The sequence below is a fragment of the Canis aureus genome, chromosome 22, assembly GCF_053574225.1.
Source record: "Canis aureus isolate CA01 chromosome 22, VMU_Caureus_v.1.0, whole genome shotgun sequence".
NCBI lineage: Eukaryota > Metazoa > Chordata > Mammalia > Carnivora > Canidae > Canis > Canis aureus.
In genome coordinates, this window is record NC_135632.1 from 22,039,143 (window position 1) to 22,058,817 (window position 19,675).

General features: G+C 44.1%; 1 protein-coding gene and 1 long non-coding RNA gene across 4 annotated transcripts in view; one reads left to right on the forward strand and one right to left on the reverse strand.

The window, feature by feature from the left end:
• LOC144293877 (inhibitor of carbonic anhydrase-like) overlaps positions 1-19,675 on the reverse strand; it is a 55,770-nt gene that overhangs the window by 11,196 nt on the left and 24,899 nt on the right. For 2 of the 3 annotated variants that reach the window (XM_077865101.1, XM_077865099.1), the window contains 10 exons: positions 16,161-16,269; positions 15,091-15,252; positions 13,701-13,860; positions 12,841-12,896; positions 10,819-10,997; positions 9,082-9,253; positions 8,030-8,172; positions 5,235-5,325; positions 4,022-4,063; positions 999-1,154 (listed from right to left, as the gene is read on the reverse strand). In XM_077865101.1, the coding sequence (XP_077721227.1) occupies positions 999-1,154; positions 4,022-4,063; positions 5,235-5,325; positions 8,030-8,172; positions 9,082-9,253; positions 10,819-10,997; positions 12,841-12,896; positions 13,701-13,860; positions 15,091-15,252; positions 16,161-16,269 (1,270 nt within the window). The remainder of the gene's footprint in view (positions 1-998; positions 1,155-4,021; positions 4,064-5,234; positions 5,326-8,029; positions 8,173-9,081; positions 9,254-10,818; positions 10,998-12,840; positions 12,897-13,700; positions 13,861-15,090; positions 15,253-16,160; positions 16,270-19,675) is intronic. The other variant, XM_077865100.1, reaches the window with a different exon arrangement.
• LOC144293878 (uncharacterized) lies at positions 4,257-18,910 on the forward strand. Its single transcript, XR_013361250.1, has 3 exons — positions 4,257-4,419; positions 4,736-4,791; positions 18,815-18,910. It is a non-coding gene; the product is annotated as an uncharacterized LOC144293878 (long non-coding RNA).

Below are 19,675 nucleotides of genomic sequence, written 5' to 3' on the forward strand. Positions count from 1 at the left end.
ACACTGGATGTGTTTAATGTTGAAAGAAATTATTGGCTACACTAGAGAGAGAAGTAGTAACCCAAGGTATGAGGCACTCGGGAGGGAACCAGGGGATGGGCCCACACCCAAAGTACAGGTGGAGGGAGGCTGAGCAGGTACAGCCATGAAGAAGCCCTCAGCTTTGGCCAGGGGATGGTGACGGGGAAACTTTCTGACCATTTCAGTTGTCTCTTGCTGCTGAGATGAATCATCTGCTGAGAAAGGATGGTAAATGGGAGTGGGTTGGAAATGTGTGGACAGTGAGGACATTAGGGTGATTATTGGGAAGTGTGGGGGTGTGGAGTGGCGACACAGTGAGGGTATGACTCTGAGGGGCCCACTGAGGCCAGCAACTGGGGCATTTCCAGCGGAATGAACCACTCTGCCCCATGACTTCTCCAGCCATGTTTAGCTGCAAAGGTACAGAGAGTGAAGAGAGCAGGTAATAGGGTTCATGCAAATTCCCCAGAGATTTGTCAGATGCCTGGGGAAAGCAGGGGACCAGGAGCCTTTTAGGTATTGGCAAGAGTGCTGCTAAAATGATCAGTATGAGAATCTAAGGGAGATAAGGATGCAAGTGAAAAGGCACCCAAGGACTTGCTGGTACATGATTTTCAGTCCTCACAAAGCAGCCAGTCTGGTTTCTATGGGAAAACAAAACACACACACACACACACACACCACTCTTGCTCTACAACTGACTTGTTCCCGGAGCCAGTTGTAACACGTAAAGGCTAGGGTATTTCCCTGATATCTGCCCTCTAGGCCAAGCCACTCTCAGAAGGAAGGAGGTTAGGGGAAAGGGGAGCACCTGCTCATAGAGAGATACAGCTCACCTGTAATAGCTGCCCAACTCTTGACCCCACTACCCGTTTATGCCATCCTTTGGCTTTCCGTGCCATTGAACTGATTCCTGTCCTACACAGGCATAGGCGCAAGGAAGGGGCTGGCCACATCGCCTCCCAGAACACACTTACCAAATTTGCAGGACCCAGTTTTGTTGTATATTAAACCCATGGGGATGATCCAGCCTGCAGAAGTACCAACTGCAGGGTGGCAGGACTTCTTGCCTTGCAGAGAGTACCAAGTGAGGGAGGGATCTGATTTCTTAATCACTGCCACGACGTAATGACCTTGCAAGAGAGATAGCGAAATGCAAGTTGAGTAGCTCCAGGACCCTCTGAAAATGTATTCTAGGGCTGCTACAGTTAGTGCCTGCCTGCCACTCTCCCAGGGGAGGGGGAAGCTTGAGTCCCTCCCAATAACTATCATTATTAGGTATGGGGCCAAAAAGTCTGACACTACTGCTCTCCAGGCATGTCTACATACATATATCCAGAAATATTTACACACATACTTCATACTTTTTCATTGGAATCCTGTTATACATTCTTTACAGCAAGATGCTTTGTAATCCCTCTACTGGTGGGCATTTATGTTGTGACCCACTTTGCCATATTACAAATAATCTACATAAATCCTTGTACATATAAGTGTGCTTCTGTTGAAATCCAAAAGAAAGAACTTTAATAACTTCTTTTTTATTTTATTTTTTTAACTTCTTTTTTAAAGTTAAGTCTGGGCACTTGGATGGCTCTGCCTTTGGCTCAGGTTGTGATCCCTGGTCCTTGGGAGAGGGAGTCTACTTCTCCCTCTGCCTAGGTCTCTGCCTCTCTCTGTGTGTATATCTCACGAATAAATAAAGAAAATCTTAAAAACTAAAATTAAGTCTGATTTTCTAGATTTATGATAACATCATTTTCTAATAGTGGCGATTGACTCTCTTTTTTCTCCAATATTAGAGATATTTTTCTAATCTTTTAAATCATACTGCATTCATTTCCAAAGCGATACCAAGTGTCTTTGTTGGGAGTGGGCCTTTCTTCTCTTATTCTTGATTCTATTGGGAACACCACTGATACTTCGTATATTCTTATCCCAAAACTCTACAACTGAATTGTGCTTATTGAGTGAGGCCTAAACAGCAAAGCTGAATTTATAAGAAGATTAGAATCTTAAATCTTCAGAATTAGAAGATAATGTGATCCTCCACCACCACTCCGAACCCCCCTCCCTACTACACTCCCTTTCTTGCCATTGTGGTTTAGGTTTCTACATATTCAAGCCTGGAAAAATTGGAAGTCTGCATTGCAGGTGGAAGACCTGCCTTGCCAGTTACTTCCTGAATAACCTCAGACAAGCCACTTATATCTAGGATCCTCAATTTCTCCTCAGTAAAATGGTGACAATGATACCCATCGGGAAGGGGGGTTATTTGGGGGATCAGATGTCCTAATATGGGCACACTGTACAGTATTAGGATAGTATGGGGGGAGGTTACATTGCTGGGTTTCAGTGGTGCTGCTAGTGGCACAAACCGCACCAGAGCCCCTCTCTCAGTGCAGCAAATTCTCCTAAGGCCACAGCAAACCCTTGCTTGCCAAACTGTGCTCTGTTACACCATTCCAGCAGCCAAATACATGAATAGTGCCTTTCTGGATGTGTAACTATTCCTGCACAAATGGCATTAATTATTACCATCCTGTGTGTGTGTGTGTGTGTGTGTGTGTGTGTGTGTGTGTGTGTTTGGGGTTGATCCCTCTCTGTCTCTACTCAAATCTAACCTTCTCCATCACAGCCAGTCACCCTAAACTGTCTTCTAAGCATCTTTGCTGACCTGCATTTGCCTATTACTGCAGTTCCTGGAAATTTCAACCATTCTTGAAGCAGAGTTCTTTCTGACTTCATGTATTCTATAATCGATATAGGGCATGGCTTATGAAATACCAGCCCTTAGTGTTGGGGATAAGACACAAGTCACTGAAGACTGTTAGCCATAAAAGCAGAGGGGAAGAGAGACAGCATATCATAGGGCTTGACTCCTGTTGCACATGGAGGGGAGCTGCTGCAGGGGAGCAGCTTTGCACTCTAGAGGCCTTGGTGGAGTGTGGGGCTGCAGGGCCTCTGTGACCCTGTGCTCAGCAGGGAACAGAGATGTTGCTGGTGCTGTGGTGGTCCAAACCCAACCACCTCTCCCAGTCCACCTGTCTCATAAGAAACTCCAAACCCAAGGATGCACTTGTTTTCATCTCAGGGTCCTCTACCACAGTTGTTTTTCAGCCTCCATGTGCATCAGAATCAGCTGGAAGGCTTGTTAAAACAGAGCAGTGGCCTCATCCTTGGAGTTTCTGACTCAGTAGATTTGGGACGGAGCCCATGAATTTGCATTTCTCACAAGTTCTCAGGTGATGCTGATGCAGCCAGTCCAAGCACCACACTAGATTGAGAAACACTGCTCTGTTTTCCAAAATTAAGTACTTCGGGGACAGATACAGACCCTCCCTGCTATGTAGAGATACAAATGGGAAAACTTGTCACCTAGTCTATTCTAAGGACAAGACCAATTCCTCTGTCAAAATCAGCTGGCTAAGAGCCAAAGGGTTGAGTTCATTTTCCTCCTCCTCTTCATTAGAGCATCTATGACTCTCCTCTCATGAAGCCTCCACTTGGCCCAGAAGTGCTAGGGATGGGCTCCTGCCTCCTGGTACAGAGAAGGCAGGCAGCATGTGACAAGGATAGGGTGGTGTGGGACGGGCAAGGGGCTTCCAGTCACACTACCTCTTATCAAGCCTGGGTGCAGCCACTCCCCAGCTGTGTGGCTCTGGGACTCACTTTTCCCATCTACACAACACGGGATGATGATGCCCACATCCTAGAAGATTGCTGAGGAGAGTAGACGGGAATAGTGCAAGCAGGGGTCCTTTGTTGACTGTAAAGTACCCCACAAACAGTAATTATTGCCACAGCTTGTGACAGATTTGCTCCTTAACAATAACCTGTAGTGGTAGTGGCTCATTCTCCCGGTTTCTTTTTTTTCTTTTTTTTCTTTTTTTTTTTTTTTTACAACTCTAGTAACTTTGGTTCATTTTTAAGACTTCCCTCACCTCTCCCCAACCATGGCCTGTACCTCTGAGCCCCAATGTTACTGATTCTGACTCACCTTGTGCAGGTGTATTTACACATGTAGACTCATCCTTGGGCACTAAAAGGAAAAACAGTCAGGGTTCATGGCATTAAACTGTCATATTGCTCAACCCAAAGTCATGAGTTTCTTAATCTCAAGAGTGAGGAGTAAAATAAGAAACATTAGCTAAGCAGTTTATCACTGGTTGTCAACAAGCCAGGATTCTGCAGCTATTAAACCCTTCTCATCCCTGTCCTTTGCCATATGAACATCAGGTTCCACCTCAGAATCTCCCCAACCCTCAGGGAGTTAGAGAAAGAAAATGAGATGTCCTTCGAAGAGGATCAGAGACCACTGAAGATCTTGACCCAGATCCTTTTGCATTGGCTAAGTGACTCAAGTCATCCTGACATCTTTCTTCCCTCTGGACTGTGGTAGGCAATCATTATATTCTTGTTATGTTGGAGGGGCAAAAGCCAGTCCATGGAGTCAGAAAAACCTGGATACGATCTTCATTCTACCATGGAACATCACGTAACTTCTCTAAGCTGCAGTTTTTATATCAGTAAAACGGAGTTATCATTATTTACTTCACAGAGTTTTTTTTTTTTTTTTTGAAGGATAGTGTATGGTTTCCTTCTCACTGCCTAGCAGATAAGGTGCCTAATAAATTATATTGGTGAAATCCTCTTTTCCCCAGATTTATTTGTTTTTTTTTTTGTTGTTGTTTTGTTTTTGTTTTTGTAAAAGGATCTCCACTGAAGAATATGACCTTCCCCAACCCTTAACCTTCCAGTGCAGCTATGGTAAGTTAATTTTGGACTAGTGAATTTGGCAAAAGTTTCAAGCGAGGCACGTGTGGCTTAGCCCCTACTTTCTTTATTGAAGAGAGTGGGGAGAGGATGGTTTAGATCTTTTCAATGAAGCTCTATGACAATACATGTTCTCCTCTGCCTTCAGCCTGGGGTAAGCCAACAGACCTGAACTAGTGGGTAACTCTAACTCAGTGGCAATTTGGAGAGCCCTGCAGCCAGTTCTGTACCATGCCCTCTAATATCACCCTTTAAGTAATAAAAATTTCTTTTGATCTCTTTCTGTCTAACTCTGGGGAAGGAGGATATTATCTGCTAGCCTTTCCAGTTCACCAGTAGTTGATTCTTATCTCAACAATGAACTAGATCATTTCCCCTTCTTTCTACATCCATAGCCCAGAGAAAATAAAACACTGAGAGGCACCCCTTCCACTTACTGTAGTTCTCTGCCAGGACAGGCACTAGACGGCACTGGCCTGCTGTGTAGATGAAGCCTCCATCCAAAGTCATGGCATCAGCCTCTCCTTTCTGAAGTTAAGAAATAAATCAGTAGCACAACCCTGAGACCATTTCCTGTCTCACTGACCCTCAGAGGTTTCTATTTCATTGGCTTTATGTCACATGTCCTTTGGATTAATCAACTCATGGATCACCAAAAACTTCTGCCACTTAAACACAGGGTTTAGAAAACTGGACATGTTGGGGCACCTGGGTGGCTCAGTGATTGAGCACCTGCCTTTGGCTCTGGTTGTGATCCTGGAGTCTTGGGATTGAGTTCCACATCAGGTTCCTATGAGGAGCCTGCTTCTCCCTCTGCCTCTCTCTGTGTGTCTCTCATTAATAAATAAATCAAGTCTTAAAAAAAAAACACTGGATGTGTTGACCCACGAACAAGTGCCCAACCCAGATCATGCTCCTTGGCAACTCTGACCTCTCATTAGACCAATGTTGAGTATTGGATATGCCCTCACCACATTTTCTTTATGACCACTGTCACTCAGCAATCTATATGGCCAGACTCAGGGATTGAATTTACTGTTTCTTTTTTATAAGATTTCAAAATTTTATTTATTTGTTTGTTTATTTATATATTTATTTATTTGAGAGAGAGAGGGTGCAAATAGGGAGGAGCTGAGGGCGAGGGAGGGGGAAACCATCTCAAGCAGACTCTCAAGCTGTGCTTGGGCTCGACACAATGGCTCAATCTCACCACCCTTAGATCCTGACCTCAGCCAAAACCAAGAGCTGGATGCTCAACCAACTGAGCCATTTACTATGTTTCTATGCAACTTGTTTTCTTCTGTATGGTGGAGTTCAATTCTGTTCCCACAATCCCATTAGCACTATATTCAGAGCCCTGGCACAAAAAAGACTTTCAATAAACAATTTTTATAATTCAATAATTCATTAATAATTAACCTATTAGTTCAATCAATGAAATTTTCCAGCAACAGAGCAATAAATGTATACTTACAGTGACAGATAAGATCTCTGAAATAAAAACACAGATACATACTCTCTCTTGGCTTTTGACCTATGAACTGCCCTTCTAGAAATCTATCTTAAAACAGTAGCAACTATACAAACAAAAAGTTACCAAGCCTTTACTATGTGCCTGCCAGGCCACTTCTAAACACCTTACAGTGGTTACCTCATGTATTCCCCACAGAATCCAATAAGGTAGGTCCTATAATTCTTCCCCTTTCATACATTAGGGAAGTAAAGAAGAGGGAAGTTAAATAATTTCTCCAATAGATGGTCACTAAAACTAAAACTTTAGTTAATTTTAATTAACTTTAATTTAGTTAACTTTAACTTAGTTTAATTACTTAGCTTCTGCTTATAACCACTATATCACATAGCCTCCCGGATCTGATATATATTCCAAAGGACATATACCTAAAAACTATTCTATACACATTTTTTTCATCCATAAGATGGGCTCATAAGCTCATTGTGAGGATTCAAGGAATTAATGCAGGAGTTAATTCAAGGAGTTCATAAACATGCTTGGCATGTAGTAAGTAATTTCCAAAATATTAGCTATTATTACTATTAAAGATAAACCCAGAAATGTTGGTTATAGAACAAAAATCTTCATTTTTATATTGTCTACAATAGTAAAGGATTTGGGAATAATTCAAATGTAGACATTTAGAAATCAGTGAAATAAATTAAGGCAGAAATACTTGGTGGAATATTGAAAAGCCATTGAAAAGCCATTGAAAAGATTTTAAATGAATATTTCATTACTTAAAAAAGTGAACCTACTGTACTGACTTTAAATACTAATAACAGATAACATTTATCAGGTGTTTACTATATGCTAGGCAATAACCTGAGCACTCAAATTCATTTAATCCTTAACATTGACAAATTTAAGAGACTATATAAATTGCAAGATCTTATGGTATGGGTTAGTCCCAGGAAAGTTTATCAAAATAAAGGTCTTCTTTTTTTTTTTTTTTTTTTAAGATTTTATTTATTTATTCATGAGAGACACAGAGAGAGAGGCAGAGACACAGGCAGAGGGAGAAGCAGGCTCCATGCAGGGAGCCTGATGTGGGACTTGATCCCAGGTCTCCAGGATCAGGCCCGGGGTTGAAGGTGGCGCTAAACCGCTGAGCCACCCGGGCTGCCCCAAAATAAAGGTCTTCTTAAAGAAGAATGTGTGTCTCCTGAGTTTGTCAATTTTTTAGTCCCTTATTTATAAATTTATTTTTTCTAATCACAAAAATATTATCTGCCCATAGAGAAATGGAAAGTTAATAACAATACAACTTCGTAACTCAGAAATTATGTGGCAATAATTTCTGAGTTATAAAGTTGTGAATGATTTTATTTATTTTTAATTTCTCTTCCAACATAATTTTTATCACCAGAAAAAAAAATTATGCTTACAATTCAAGAACCGAAAAGGTTGATTTGCTTTCACAATCCATAGGGGCCCTGACCACCCCCTGGGATGTCACCCCACTTCCCACAGCTCTAGGCAGGACAAAACTCAGAGCTCCCAGGACTCCAGAGCTGAGCACCTGAGAAGTCTGTGCCTTGGGCCAGCCTGAGCTGCAGGGGCACATTGAGTAGAGTTGGGTTGGGCTTTGGAGGGTGGGGGCAGCACACAACAGGTGCATCTTAGCCTCATGGCCAACAGGAAGACATATGAGAAGAGGACAGAGAGGCCACATGTCTGGGTGTCCAAGCCCAGCTGTGGAGATGGGGCCCTCCTTACTGCGATGGCAGCGATGCAGTCCTCAGTTGTCTCCTCTGTGGTGCACTCTAAGGCACCTCCACTTAGGACACTCCACTCATCACACTTGACCCTCTCATGGTGACCCACTGCACACCACCGCACCCTCGGGGAGTCTTCCACACCTAGGACAGATGGAGAAAAACCAGGGATCCAAAAGAAGTCCCAATATGAATCTGGGAGCTTAGTGCCACTGGCTACAGAATGGCTACCCACTGGGGCCCTCAATCACAGCAGCAGAGTGGCCACATCTCATGCCCATATCACCATTCATTCCTACCTATCATCCTCCAGGAGAAATGGAGAACTCAGTACTCAGAAAGAGCAGTGTAGGCAGAGCAGTTCCCCACCCTCGTTACCCCACCTCCTTGGGTATATCCTCCTGAGGGAAGGCCTTTCTGAGCACCTGCCCACATTAGGACCTTTCAGAGTTTTCTCTGACAGGAATGGGTTCTCCCACCCAGTAGCATTCCCCCGGTGATAGTCATGTGCTCTCTTTTGGGTGGGCCTGATGGCTCTCCCCCTTACCCAATGTCTGCGCACCACAGGATGCCCACAGCTAACACAGTGGCTTTTGTAGATGCTCAGTAACTATTGGTTGACTAAATGAAGACAAAAGTAAGGAAAGTAGAAGGAAGTAATGAACCACAGGGATCCAGAGGAAGGCAAGAGCTGGATTAACACCCTCCGAAATTCTAATTCCACTCCTAATAGTGGCAGAGGCCACATTCCCACTTAGGTTGTCAATGTGCTAGTTTCCCTGTCATATAGACCTAACACTGGGTGGGGTAATCCTGGTTAATACACAGGAGCAAGAACCATCATTACTTCAAGTTGACTGTAATCTGAAGATCTTCAAAACCCTTTTGTAATCTCATAATTCAGGCCTTTCCCCCAGCTCAGCAGAAAATCCCCCCACTAACCCAGTGCATTTGGTAGCTCCACAGGCCAGTGAAGGTTGCATGAGGTGAGGCTTGCGGGCACTGGGAAAGCCCCTCTGGCTTTCCTGCTCTGCTGTCCTCATAGGCCCTTACCTATCTTTAGATGCTGAATGGCAGAAAAATATTCGTATCCCACGTATAGCTTGGCGTCCATCTTGGGAGGGACTCTTAAAAACCCATCGGTAGCATCTGTAAAGAGCAAGTCCTTCCCATGAGGAGAGGCAAAGAGCTGGAATTCTGTTGACTTGCCTTTTCCAAAATGTTCCTGTTCAAAGGATAAAAGAAACAGAGGAGGGAAGCTGGTATAGCAAGGGAAAGGGAAAACAAATCCAAAACCAGACAAGGACAACTGGAAGGGAGAAAATATGAGCACCTGAGAGTGAAGACAAAGCACCCAGGGATGCCTGGGTGGCTCAGTGGTTAAGCATTTGCCTTTGGCTCAGGTCATGATCCCAGAATCCTGAGATCAAGTCCTGCATGAGCCTCCCTGTAGGGAGCCTGCTTCTCCCTCTGCCTGTCTCTGCCTCTCTCTCTATGTCTATCATGAATAAATAAATAAAATCTTAAAAAAAAAAAAAAAAGACAAAGCACCCAGCCCACCAAAGTCCCTGTAGTTCCCGGAGTTCTCATGCCTCTCTCCAGGGAATGCTTTACCCAAATCCCAGCCAGTCTACTGGGTGGAGCTTCAGGGAAACTGCTAGAGGCTGTTCCCCAAGATCCACACCAAGAGGTATGGGTTGCTATATGCCAGGCAGCTGCCTTTCTCCAATAGTCCCATGGGGCAGGCAGCAAAGGCTGTCTCATTGCTGGCCATCCCACTGTCCCCAGTAGCTCTGGTGGTCTTCATCCCGGAACTGCTGATGGTCCAGTGCCTGCCACTGAGCCTGGAGGTCAGGAGTCCTGGGTTTTTCTCTGACCTCAAGCCTACCTGGGAATTTTCTGCCTCCAAAAAATGGAAGGGCCCTTTCTTTGCCTACAACTCCCACTAACTGGCCCAAAGCCATTTCTGACTATAGCACCTACCTCCCAAGCTCTTTCCAATGTCTGTCTGCTTTTTGCTTTTGCAATGGCAAAATGTGAAATGTCACCTGCTGCCCTCTTTGGCAAACTGCCCCCTCCTTCCTAGAGGTATGCACAGCTTCCTTCCCAGGGCTCAAGAATCCCACTACATTTGCCCTGCAAACCAGTTCCTCTGTCCTCTACAAAGTACACAATCCATGCCCCCAAGGTTGTACCATTTCATCTGATGATAATTTGTATGTGTACTCATCATGTCCCTCACACTTGTCGGGGAGCAACTCAAGGGAAAGTCATTGTCCACTCATCTCTGAATCTTCAATGCTAAGCAGAGAGCACCAACAGAGAGGGGCTGGGGAATGAATGAGGGTTGGCTAGGAGAGGCTGCTACCAACACCAGATGGAGAGAACACTCATGGCCAGGGAACCTGCCACTGAGGGAAGTCAGGAGGACAGGAGCACATGCCAGCAAGGTAATAGGGGAAAACTCCATGGAGGAGGAGTTTTCTCCCCTACATCTTGAGGACCCCTCTAGAACTGAAAAGGAAAAACAAAGCAATGAGGCACTTCTACGGAGTCTGGTCCATGGAGTTGATGATGCCAGATGAGGGGTTCATGGCCTCTGTTGTCTATAACATTTACAGACTGAGTGGCTTTTCAGCAAAGCAAATGATGCGTGGCATGGTTCCTGTCCTATGCCCAAAAGAACTTTCAGAGTGGCTACAATGGAGTGTAGGAGAATGCCCCAAATCCAAACAGGGACACTCCCCCTCCCACTGCTAAGCAGGAGGTGAGGATGGAGGGTGGGAATACCTGGGCCTGGTTGAGAAGCTCCCAGATCAAGTCTTCCTTGCCCCCTATGTTTCGAGCCATGACAGCATGAGAAGGGAAGAGGGCCAGGTGGCACTCCCTGTATTTGTCCACAGACTTCCGGCTGTTGTCCAGGCAGAGCAAATCATAGTGGTCACTGTCAGTCATGTTTGCCAGGTTCTCTGGAGGAGGAAACCCCAAATGAGCCAACTGCAGACAGAGCCATGAGCTGTGGTCTCTGCTCTTCCCTGAATTGCAAACTATTTGACCTTGTTGTAATAACTTTCTAGGCTCAAGATGGAGTGGCTGCTGGGCAGGTGCCACATAAGCAAGCCAAAATTTAGATAGTTTTTGTGTCCCTGTCAGTCAGCCAGTCCCCAAACACAAGGCCCACTCTGGGCCCTCTCATCCCATACAAGGTTGACTGTGTGGTCCCAGCCAATCAGAAGCAAGGAACCTCCAAAAGGAACCAACCAACCCATACCTTGATCTTGAACTTCTAGTCTCTGGAACTGTGAGACAATAAATTGCTGTTGCTTAAGCTACCCAGTTTGTGGTACTTTGTGATAGCAGCCCTAGCAAACTCATAGAGGTCTTTGGGGTTCATAAATTCTCATACTGAAAGAGGAGGAGTACAATTAGAGTTCTTGTGAATGGCTTAATTAGGTATGTTGTAGAGAAAACACACTCTACATCTTGATATTGAAAGAAAAAATTTTAAATGATTTAGTAATGTCAGAATTAAATCAAGACTCAATATGATAAAAAAAAAAAGACTCAATATGATTTAATAGCTTCAAGAAGACAGAACTTCTCTACATGAATCACTCAGGGGCCCAGTGGTGGTAGCAGCTCCACACCAGTACTCGTTTGTACCCCCAGAAGCCTGATGGATAGTCATAACCTTCTACTTATAAAACGGTGAGTGATCTTATATATCAGCAGACAAAGGACTTTCAGCAAAAATAAACCATAATGTCCTGGGACCACCTGTTGTTTCCAGAAAGTGAAGATGTCTTCAAATACTTCAGAGTGAGAGTTAGAAGCTGCTGCCCACTGCAGCAACTAGAGGAAATAACAAGACAATTATCCGGAACAACTTGATTCCAAGAGTAGAAACCCACATATGACCCCACTAATTAAATTTACCATAATAAGACAGGCATCAATTCCCAAAATACCAACAAACCGGGTCAGTGTGTGATAATGAAGGGACAGTGAATTGTGAATGGCTGAACAAAGGAACAAACAACACCGAGCTCCTATTTCATGCTAGAGAAAGGCATGAGGTTATAGGGATCTAAGGCCCATGTACAAAGCAAGGACTTAAAATTCCCTGAGGTAGCCAACATCAATCTTCAAAAAGACCCTAGCATCCTGAATATACGTCTGCTTTAAACATCCTGAGTGATACAAGTATATTCTGTATATGATAGAAATATAATTGGTTACAAAACAAAACCCAGATTCTATAACTTCAACTTGTCTGAAATTTATGTTGTTTCTTTTTTGTTTCTTTCTGATTCGTTGTTCAAAACTGTTAAAAATTGTTTTTTTTTAATGTAGAAACAAAAAAGAAATATATTTTTGTCTACAGTAGTAATGCTTTTGCAACACATCTAGTTGTAGATGTGCTAAGAAGTTCTGAAACTGTTATAATAATTTGTGTGTTTGTTTAAGGTATTTATAGCATTTAGGAACCATATTTACACTGAAGCATTCGGGAGAGTGTGATTACATTTGAAATGGACATTGCAGTGGCTAAGATAATTATTAAAACCTCTTTCATCTTATTAATTGGTAAATACCATTTAAATGTTCAGAAAATTTGTTTAGTAGATTTACAGACTGCACAAATTGAACACTAAACAAAGTATAGCAGAAATGGGTTTTATACAGAAACTCTCCTATTTCATTAACAGTCTTGTCATTACCCATCTCTAGACGTAGGGAAACTTTCAGGCAAGAGCCAGTTCCCCCGGCCAGGGTATGGCTCACGTGATTCTTCCTCCATCCAGAACTTACCAAACACTGTCACATGCCTTAGGAAGGCCACATCCCCTACACCGTCCTGCAGACACCTGAGGAACAGGACAGCAGTAGTCAGGCCAGTCTCCGTGATTTGGGCTCACCTCTGCCCAGTGCAACCCCTCTGAGGCTCTGCCCTGACCACTGGCTCACAGGGCTTTGCCCACAGTTTCCCAGGCTTCCACGTGTCCTCACAGAGGCCATGGCCCTGAGGGGACTTTATACCTCGACAGCCAACCCGAGTCTGAAGCAAGCAGGAGCTCTGTACCACAACACGGGTAACTCTGGTGAGGAATCATGTGGAGTCACCTTCTATTTCAAAGGTAGCCTAAAGTGACTGACTTTTTTTTTTTTTTTTTAATAAAGGCTTAAAGCCTAATATAGAGGATAAAAACTCAGGATAGTCTTGGGTTCCTGGACAGTTTCATTCTGGTTTTGAGTAGTAGCTTTGTCTCTTATAGACATACAGAGGTGCCTGCAGGGGGCTGAGATGGAGTTGGGAAGAGGCAGGCACATGACACAGGGAGAAGCTCAGACAGAAAGAAGCAAGCTGGGAGATCCTGGCCTTTGGCCCAATGGACGCCCAAGCCTGTGTCTATGAATCCCAGAGTCCCAGATATAGCTTGGACCCTTCAACGAGTCCCAGAGACCTTGTTGGTCCAGGAGGGTAGCACACAGACCCTACGCTCCTCAGGACGTTAGGAGTGAGGGCAGGCCATGGGAGGCACTCAGGACCCTGGGTTTCACACTGACACCCTAGGTGATCTGAGAAGGTCCTATCCACTCCCTGTACATTAGTTTCTCTGTCATCAGAGTAAGGAAGAATGGCAGGGGCGGGGAGGGGGCCCCCCACTCACTTGAAGGCGCCCGAGTAGCCAAAGTACGGTTCCTGGAAGGAGCAGGCACATTTGTCTGTCCCTTCCCCCACACACAGTTGACACAGCCTGGGGAACTCCATCCTGTTTGCACAGGGGACACAGCTGCCGACGAAGAACTGGGCCATTTCTGCTGTGGCTGCTTAACACAGACACAAGGACCTAAGGACACGAACCAGCAACCTCCAGGTTGCACGTGTGTGTGAGCGAGTGGCCCTAGGTGAGAGCCCACGAGGCTGCACACACTTCCCAGAACTGTCTCAAGGAAGCAGATGTGCAGAGGTGGCTGATAGTGCCCATGGCTGAGGAGACGGATGCCCCAAGGTCCCCACTGTTCAGGCATCACCCTAATGCGTGGGCCTGGGGCTCCAGCCCACCAGATGCTTCCTAGCTTGTCCACTCAAGACACAAGGGCGGCTGACCTACACTGAGCCGAGCTGCAATCCCAGTACCACTTGTTAACTCACCGCCATGGAGGCCCTAGGTGTGGTAAGCAGAACTCCAGACACCACAGGACCTCCGACAGTCCCTCCTCACCTCAGAACTCGGTCCCACCCACCCCTCTCCCCTTTGGATCCAGGGGCTGTGGTAGCTTATAGGGATTCGTCTTCCAGGAATCCATGGAAAGGTGTTGGGATAACTTGCCTGGTGGTTGGTAGGGGACATGCCAACAGCCACACAGACATGCATCAGTGTCTGACACTGAGGCGAGGAAGACCCCAAGAGAGGGCAAACATGGTCAGAGCTGTGGCCCCGGCTATAGTACTCTATCTGGCCCCAGTGGCCCCTTGTCCCTATCACAGGCAAAACGTGAATGCTACAGAGTTGGCAGGCCTCAAAAGTGCAGAAAGACTGGGCCATCATCTTCCAAGGGCTAAAGAGGCACCCTAGGCTCCCTTGGCTCATCATAACTGTACAAGAAGTATCAAAAAAAAAAATCATGCCTCAGGTCCACTCGTCTCTTCTTGCCCCCATCCCAAACCCTTCCCCCAAGCCCTTACTCTGAGACCTGCCTTCTGGTGCCTATAATCTCTAGTGAGCCTTCCTGAGAAGCCAGAAGGAAGTGCCCCTTTCTCAACGAGCCTCAACCTGGCCCTTGTTGAGCCAAATTGCTGGGATTACAACAAGTATGTGGTGGTGGGGAGCTTAGAGACCAAGGCACCTTTGCTGAGAGAAGATTCAGCTGTCAGTTCCCAAGGGTTGCTGCTGCAGCAACCCCAGCTGATGACATTTTACTCAGGGTATCCTCACCCCATCTTGCTGTTTGTGAAACTGGTGTACCTTATACAGTGATTGTATGGCCCCAGTACAATCCACGTGGGCGACTGGAGTAGGAGTCCTGCCTGAGGGCACCCGGCCTTAGCCAGCTTACCTTCTTCAACAGAGACAGAAGGAAAAAATATCCTAATGGGGATGTTCCACCCAGCAGACCATCCTAGGCCCGGGTGACAGGACTTCTTGCCTTGGAGCCCTTTCAGCTGGATGTTGCTGTCCTTCTTCACCACGGCCACAGCATAATGAAGGGTTTGTGGATCTGCAAAGAAGCAGAAAGAAAGAAGGGCTAAAGAAAGGTACCACGTGGTCACTAACTCATCTTGCAGAGTGTGTGCAATGGGCAGCTTTAGGGGATCCTAGGATCTGTACCATCCCCCGGTGAACAGATAGAAAAGAAAAAGAAAAAGCCTTTGATTAGCAGGAGCGGGGACAGTCCCTTTTCAAGGCAATGAACACTGGTGCCTTTCTGTCAGCGCCTCTAAGCCAGTGGAGACATGGCGCTGGGGGCCACCAGCTACTACAGGGCCTGCAGGGCTTGCTCGGGGAGATCTTCAGCTGCCAGTCATTGTTATGTTACTGTTGGCTTTTCTCCCTTCTCTGCTTCTCTGTCTGCAGCCCAGACACAAGGGTGAAGATCTTAGAGGAAGGGTGCAGGGGGACCCCAGGATCTTGCCAGAGCCCCGCAAGTTGGAGTCTGATTGAGGTGGGCAGGTCTCATGCACACAGTGGTGACACTAATGGATAAAAATGGAGAGGAGGCAAAGCCTTATTCTCCGACTCCCCCCAAACCTCTCATCACAGCATTCACAGACTCCTGCTCTGTAGCACCTGCAGGGGACTCAGCACAGGGGAGAGGCTGTCCAGGTCTGTGTGTCTCCAGAGGCAGGCCTCCCAGGGGTGTCATCCCACTGGGTAGGCGATGAACCCCAGACAGCACTGCCCCCTCTCATCCAGCAGTACCAAGGGTACTTCCATTGGGATGCACACAGCTCATGGCTTTCCAGGGAGAATCCACATTCCAGGCCTTGTGGGTCAGTGTAGATGACAGCCTCCTTCAATCCAAAGAGCTCGGGCAATTCTCTTCAGGTGTAATGTTGACAGAGACCCCGCCTTCCCCCCATGGCTGCAGTGTCAAACCAGAGACCTGGGGCCCCGGGGAGAACGCACTGTTTTTTGACCCATGGAATTCGGCCACGATGGGCTTCAGGTTGAAGGGGGGCAGGCCCGCCTCAAACACCAAACCTGCTTCAACGGTCACAGCATCTGCTTCGTTTGCCTGAAAGAAAAGAGACCAGACCGTGAATGGAGCTCCCAACTCAGCCCTCTGCAGGGATGTTTGACCCATAGATACTTGCGTGGGTCAGACCTCCTTCCCTCCCTAGCATCCACTCAAATGTCACCTCAGTGAGGCTCTCTCCAACCACATCTTAGAACTCCCACCTCATGCATAAATGCTAGACTCCTCTTTGTTTTTTCCTTAGCCCTTATCAACTACCTGACAAACTTTTGTTGTTTATTCCATGGTCTCCCCTTTGGAATGTAAGCTCCACCAAGATGGGTGTGTGTGTGTGTGTGTGTGTGTGTGTGTGTGTTTTCCTACTACAGGTAGATGTTCAATAAATGTTTGCTGGATAAGTGAGTGAATTGTCGTAATTGTGACAGAAATTGTGAATTTCTATCTGTAAGTCATGGTTTGCACTCACAGATCTGGATTCCCTGTTAAGTATCTGTCAGCCCAGCATTCCTTCCTTCTTGTGAGAGGCAGCAACTTCACAGCCTTTTCTCAGAAATGAGATTGGATCATTTCTCAACGCATCATGGAAATCATTTTTTAAATTCATTGATTACTTAACGTTTGAAGTAACTTGACTTTATCTGAATTTATGTATTTATTATTCTTTTAGAGATTTTACTTATTTATTCATGAGAGACACACAGGGAGAGGCAGAGACATAGGCAGAGGGAGAAGCAGGCTCCCTCCGGGTAGCCTTACTTGGGGTCTGATCCCAGGACCCCGGGATCATGACCTGGGCCAAGGGCAGAACCTCAACCACTGAGCCACCAAGGGGCCCCAACTTTATCTGAATTTATTATTGCATTTCTATATATTTTCTTCCTTTTTCCCCATCCTGTCTTCCTTACATACATACTCATATATTTATATATACAGGTGTTGTATATAATTAACACTGTGCTGATTGTATGTATCAGAACCCAACTTAAATTAACTTGAGAAAAGGAGGAATTTAGTATAAAGGTAAAAGGACAAGAAGGCCACTGGGCCTAGTGAACACCGTCAAGGTCAGAAGCAATTATAGACATAGGTTTCAGTTCGTAGCCATGGGCTCCAGGTTGTGACTATGGTTCCAGATTGTTCTTGCTCTTCCCTCGCTTTACATACACCTTCCTTTCTTGGCTGCCTCTTCCTTAAGCTCCAAGAGCAGGTGCAAAGACAGTAGTGTCATAGAGACTATTTAACCTGCTCCCACAATTGCACAGGGTCAAATTCTTGTGACAAATCATTCCCCTCACTCGTAAATGGATTAGAGAAAAATAAATAAATAAAAGTTTGTGTGAATGCTTATGATGCCAATTGAGCATTTCCAAATTATTTTCCAGAAATGACACAAAATTTATCATTTATAATGCCAATAGCAATGCATCCTAATGTCACAGAAACCTACCAGCAAGAAATGCTATCATTTAAAAAATGTTATTACATTTCTAGGTATAAACTGTTACTTTAAGAAATGGCCTTATTGGGCAGCCCAGGTGGCTCAGCGGTTTGGCGCCTGCCTTCAGCCCAGGGTGTGATCCTGGAAACCTCCCACATCGAGCTCCCTGCATGGAGCTTGCTTCTCCCTCTGCCTGTGTCTCTACCTCTTTCTCTCTCTCTGTGTCTCTCATGAATAAATAAATAAAATATTTTTAAGTGGCTTTATTTGCATTTATTTGCATTTGATTATCAAAAAGGATGAATATTTTTTCCTTTGTTTATATCATTTATTAGTTATAAATTCTTTTCTGTGAGTGGTTTGTTCATAGCTTATTATTTTTTAAATATTTCTCATACATCTTGTTTTTTTTTTAAGATTTTATTTATTTACTTGACATACACAGAAAGAGAGAGGAGCCCAAGCAGGGGGAGTGGCAGGCAGAGGGAGAGGGAGAAACAGGCTCCCTGCTAAGCAGAGAGCCCAACGCAGGGCTCAATCCCAGGACCCTGTAATCACGACCTGAGCTGATGGCAGAAGCTTAACTAACTGAGCCACCCAGGCATCCCAAGCATTTCTTATAAATTTAAATGATATCTTTATCTAGTTTTTATATTATGCTGTTTTGTCACACTTGGTGTGAATATATTTTCATATGCTTAAGGCTTTAAAAAAATTTTGTCAGAGATTTATAATTTTTACATTTCCAAGGTTATCTACCTCTATGATTTATATTGTTATGTCTAATCTGTATTAGTCAAATTCAGTCAAACTGAGATCTTGTTTTGGTGAATGAATTAAACATTTCATTTGATTTTTTTTTTTTTTTTTTTTTTTTTTGCTAAATAGCTACCCAATTGTCCAGTTAAAGAATCTTTTCTCAAAAAAAAAATCTTTTCTCAGCCATTTATTTAGAAAGTTTGCCTTATCATACAAATCTATGTAAATCTACACATATCTTACCTAAACTTAATAAACCTAGGGCCCTAGTGCCCTAATGTTGGATACTGATCATAGTTGGCATCTGTATCATAGCACGTAGACAACTAGATAGGTGGATGTATATAAAGAAAGCTGTTAATGTGTGTGGATTTTGTTCTCTTCCAGGTCTCTTACATCTACACCTACAAAGACGCTGGTCTTTGTAACACTGCTATTTTAATATTTTATAGTTTCAGGTAGGTCTCAGCCACTCCTTTACTGCTGATTTTCTTTTTATAATACTATTTATATTCTCATCCATGTGCTTCTTCTTAGGATTTTATAATTATTTAATTGATTCTTTTTAAGAGATTATATTTAGATGAAAATTATGTTAAACTTACTAACTTTGGGAAAATATGCAAGTATATGATATTTAGTCTTCCCATCTAGGAATATGGCATGTTTTAATTTATTAATAAATATTGCTCATTTGTCCTAGACTTTTGTATTATAACAATCTTGCACATCTCTCATATGATTGTTTTTCCTGGAATGTTTTTTTATTATATTATAGTAGAATATATTATAGTATACTAGAATTATAGTTTATTATTTTAAATGAACATGTGTCACAATTTTAGTGTACTTCCCAGCTAATGACCGTTAAATATGAAAATGACATTGTGATATGTTTCTTTTGCCAAACTAATTTATTCATTAATAATGAATTATAGTAGTATTTTTCTTGATCCCACTGTACTTTCCAGGCATGCAATCAACTGTAAATATTGATATTTTGTTTCTTTCTATCTCATAGGCATTTGTATCTTATATCTTTCCTGGGAAATTCTAAAAACAAATTTAAGTAATAATGGTGATACTTATTGTATCATCATCACTTATTGTACTAAAATACAGTACTTCTTGTTTATTTCTGGCTGTTTATGGATTTCTCTTCCAGTGCAATTCTGGCCTTGCTTTACTGCAGGCATCTTCACTGAATCCTTCTCTATTAGTTGTTTCATTACTATTATTGTCTTACTA